Source organism: Bidens hawaiensis, unplaced genomic scaffold (genome assembly GCF_021521415.1).
Source record: "Bidens hawaiensis isolate Kalapana, Puna unplaced genomic scaffold, B.hawaiensis_p1.1 tig00011076_1, whole genome shotgun sequence".
Lineage (NCBI taxonomy): Eukaryota > Viridiplantae > Streptophyta > Magnoliopsida > Asterales > Asteraceae > Bidens > Bidens hawaiensis.
In genome coordinates this window covers 16,251-19,472 of record NW_027491854.1, presented here as the reverse complement: position 1 = coordinate 19,472, position 3,222 = coordinate 16,251, and the positions used below count along the sequence as shown (strand labels likewise).

At 33.8% G+C, this 3,222-nt stretch overlaps 1 protein-coding gene across 1 annotated transcript; it reads right to left on the bottom strand.

Moving 5' to 3' along the window:
• Positions 1-309: 309 nt before the first annotated feature.
• LOC143536970 (5'-adenylylsulfate reductase-like 7) lies at positions 310-2,630 on the bottom strand. The gene is made up of 4 exons (XM_077030843.1): positions 2,379-2,630; positions 956-1,137; positions 752-876; positions 310-659 (listed from the first exon to the last, which is right to left on the bottom strand). Exons 1-4 carry the CDS (start codon positions 2,535-2,537, stop codon positions 322-324), a joined length of 804 nt encoding a protein of 267 aa, XP_076886958.1. The 5' UTR covers positions 2,538-2,630; the 3' UTR covers positions 310-321.
• Positions 2,631-3,222: the final 592 nt, after the last annotated feature.

Genomic DNA, 3,222 nt, shown 5'->3' with positions numbered 1-3,222 from the left:
TATTTACTTTAAATCAGAAACTATAAAATTGTTAAGATATTCAATTTTTTCATGGTAATGTAGTCCAAGTTTGTTAAGCTGATTTTGACAAAATTCAAATATGCTTTTCATAAAATTCACTTTTAAGATATATAATATAAACAGTTGACCCAAGAAGACTAATCAGTCTAGAAATATATTCAAATGCTTACAACCTAACCAGTGTTTGCTTGTTACTAGTTCATACATAATATACAGAAAACACATCAATTTTACAACCATTCCTACCTTCACTAAACCAAAATCCCAAAATAAGAAAATAATCAATACGCAATACGCATGTTACAACGATGAAGTCCACGCACGAGCACTTCTAATAAGCTTTAATTTACCAAACGCCCTTTTGAAATCGACCAATTGAAGAACACGAGCCAAAAGCTGTCTTGATTCACCAAATATTGCAAGGTTTAGATGAGGGATGTATGCAAGCCAGAGCGCGGTGATCTTAGATACCATGTTTGGATACAGGTATATAACTGCCTTTGAAAAGAGGAAGAACAAGGAGAAGATGAGATAGGGTTCGTTTTGATACAGGTATATATTGTGTAATTCGATTGTTCTTGATTCGTTTTCTGGAAAGGTGATAGAATCTTCGGTTAAGTCCATTACTGGCTTGAGCCCTGCAAAAACATCGAGAGAATGTATTGATACAATTATTAAATCAAACGTTACATTTGATTTACAATAAACAAAATTTTATAAAAATATGTACCGGTAGTTTGCTTATAAAAGTGCACAAGCGAGTAAAGATTTTTCGGGCCATGAAACCGTATTCTGGTTCTTCTGTTGGCTATCAAAATAGAGGGAACTCCATGAATTCCATATCTTGAGAAAACGCTGCAATTTATTATCATATAATCAAGATTAAATGAAATCCAGCAATTGTGAATAACAGATTATTAATTGGATATCTTACATTGGTGGAACTGAAGATTGTTCAACCGTTACATGCTTAATTTGTGGGTACATTGAACTGAGGGCATCAAACTTGGGTTGCACGATTTTAGAAAATGGACACCAAGAAGAGTAGAATAATATTGCTGCGTATGTGTTTGTTTGATTGGAGCTCAAAAGATTGTCTAGAGACTCCCTGTTCATCTGCAGAGAGGATATACATTGAAGCTTTAATAATGTTTATAAAATGCTTAAGTTCCACAACTTCAAGATTTATAAATAAAAAAGCTATAATAATCATGAAAAATTATCATCAATGACAAGAAAATTTAAAAAGTTTCTACCTTAACGTTCATTTGTTTGTTTTTCTTTGAAAGCTGTCTTTGGTTAAGACTTAAGACTTAGGATTTGTCTTTCTTTCCAACTTATGAACTTATCATCTAGATATAATTTTGGTACATATTAATCCTATTATAAGATTGAGTCCCTAATCCTCCTATACAAGTATTCGGTTTGTCTAGGTCTTTGATAATTATGATGTTTTAATTATAAGGTGTGTGAAGAAATTGAAAACGCTAAACACCCACTGGGATTCATTTATTGTTCTCTCTTATTCATCTGTGAGTGTACGACCATTTGATCATACCAAACCATCATCATTATTATTGTCAATTGTTTGATCATGCCATTGAAAGAGAGATTTTCCACCGATTCAAGACAAGCGAAGAATAAAAAACAATGATTGACAACTGTCAATATCTAACTATCTATCCTTTTATATATTTAGTAGGTATCATCTTTTATTAAGAAAGGTAAGGAACACTTCAACGAACTAGAACATTAGCGATAATGAGTGATGACGATACTTAAGTTTAAACAAATTGTGCATATTTTACAAAATTGTATCAGAGCTCGTTAGTATCTCAACGGCATACTATGTTGAATCAAATCAGCCTATCGTACTAATGATGATAGTTGACGCACTAATGCACTATGGCGATCACCTCTATGCCCGGTTTGACATAACCGCCCCAATAATTAAACAATCACCGATCGTGTGGGGAAATCACAAGCACTGGCAGAAATACCAACCATCATAATTCATGGATATGGTGCGACTTGAATACGTGATAATGCTCGTTGAATAACGGAGGCCATGAGAGTTGCCGTCGACCTCCTCTCAACATTCTAAGACCAACATCATGACGTTGACTACTCCGTTGACCCGAACAAACTGATTCTAAGTTCAATAGGTGTTCTGAACTGTTCTCCTATAGAATGTGAATCCTATACTCCCTAGTGTTCACTTATGCCTCGTATGTTACATTCGGTTAAACCAAAGCATTAATAGAGATAAAATCAGGTTGATTCTGGATAATCATATGCATAGTCAAATTAAATTCATAATTAATCAATAAAAAACAGAGGATTAAGCGTGAACGTACCTTAATTGGCCACGTATACATAATAGCGGTAGGGCATTGAAGCTGTAACTCATGAAGAAACGGTTTCATTAGAGGACATGATAACGATGAGGCGTAGGATAAGAGTGGGAGCATGATAAGCATCAATAAGAAGGCAGAATATTTAATCGATAACACCATTTTAATATTATCCTCTTCTGTACGTCAACAAAATTAGTAAGCTGATTTGTGAACTGTTTTTTGTGCAGGACAATTAGGGCTCGAGAGACAGCTTTTATCGGAGCGATGGTTAGTTAACTAACATAACTGGCGAATAATAAGGTGGCCCGAAGGTTAGATCCGGATAGGATCCGCCCCGATCCAACACTAGATTTATCGTATTTAGCATTATTGGATCGAAACTTTTGTATCCACCAACAACGACCCTTAGATTTTGTATACCTAGTTTATTTAGTATATTACAAAGGGTTATGACCCAACCTTTTTAGTTTTTACCCGAAACCTGACATGGACCTTTTACCCTTTTAGAAAAGATCATGGATGGGGTATAAATAAGGGTTTTAAGGGTCTAAACTTTACTCTTTTAAGAACAGTAATCACGTCTCATTTTCACTATATTCTAGTTGTATATCTTATGCATAATTGTAATGTATGAATCATATAACTATATTTTCATTTAAAGTCCAACTTTGAAAGTTTATCAGCCATTTTAAGTTTTGAGCTGATGCAAATAATATTCACATTCACAAATTATATGTACGGAAAAAGTTAGTGGTTCCCATATATTTGTTTCCAGTCATTAATATGACCCGTTATTTTTATTTTTCTTAATAGTTGGGAAATTTCGGATAAATCATATATGAAA

Coding starts and splice junctions, on each gene's coding strand:
- LOC143536970 (XM_077030843.1), bottom strand. CDS start 2,537: ATGGTGTTATCGATTAAATATTCTGCCTTCTTATTGATGCTTATCATG. Junction 1,138..2,378: donor TGTATACGTGGCCAATTAAG/GTACGTTCACGC, acceptor TCCTCTCTGCAG/ATGAACAGGGAGTCTCTAGA. Junction 877..955: donor CAATCTTCAGTTCCACCAAT/GTAAGATATCCA, acceptor AATAAATTGCAG/CGTTTTCTCAAGATATGGAA.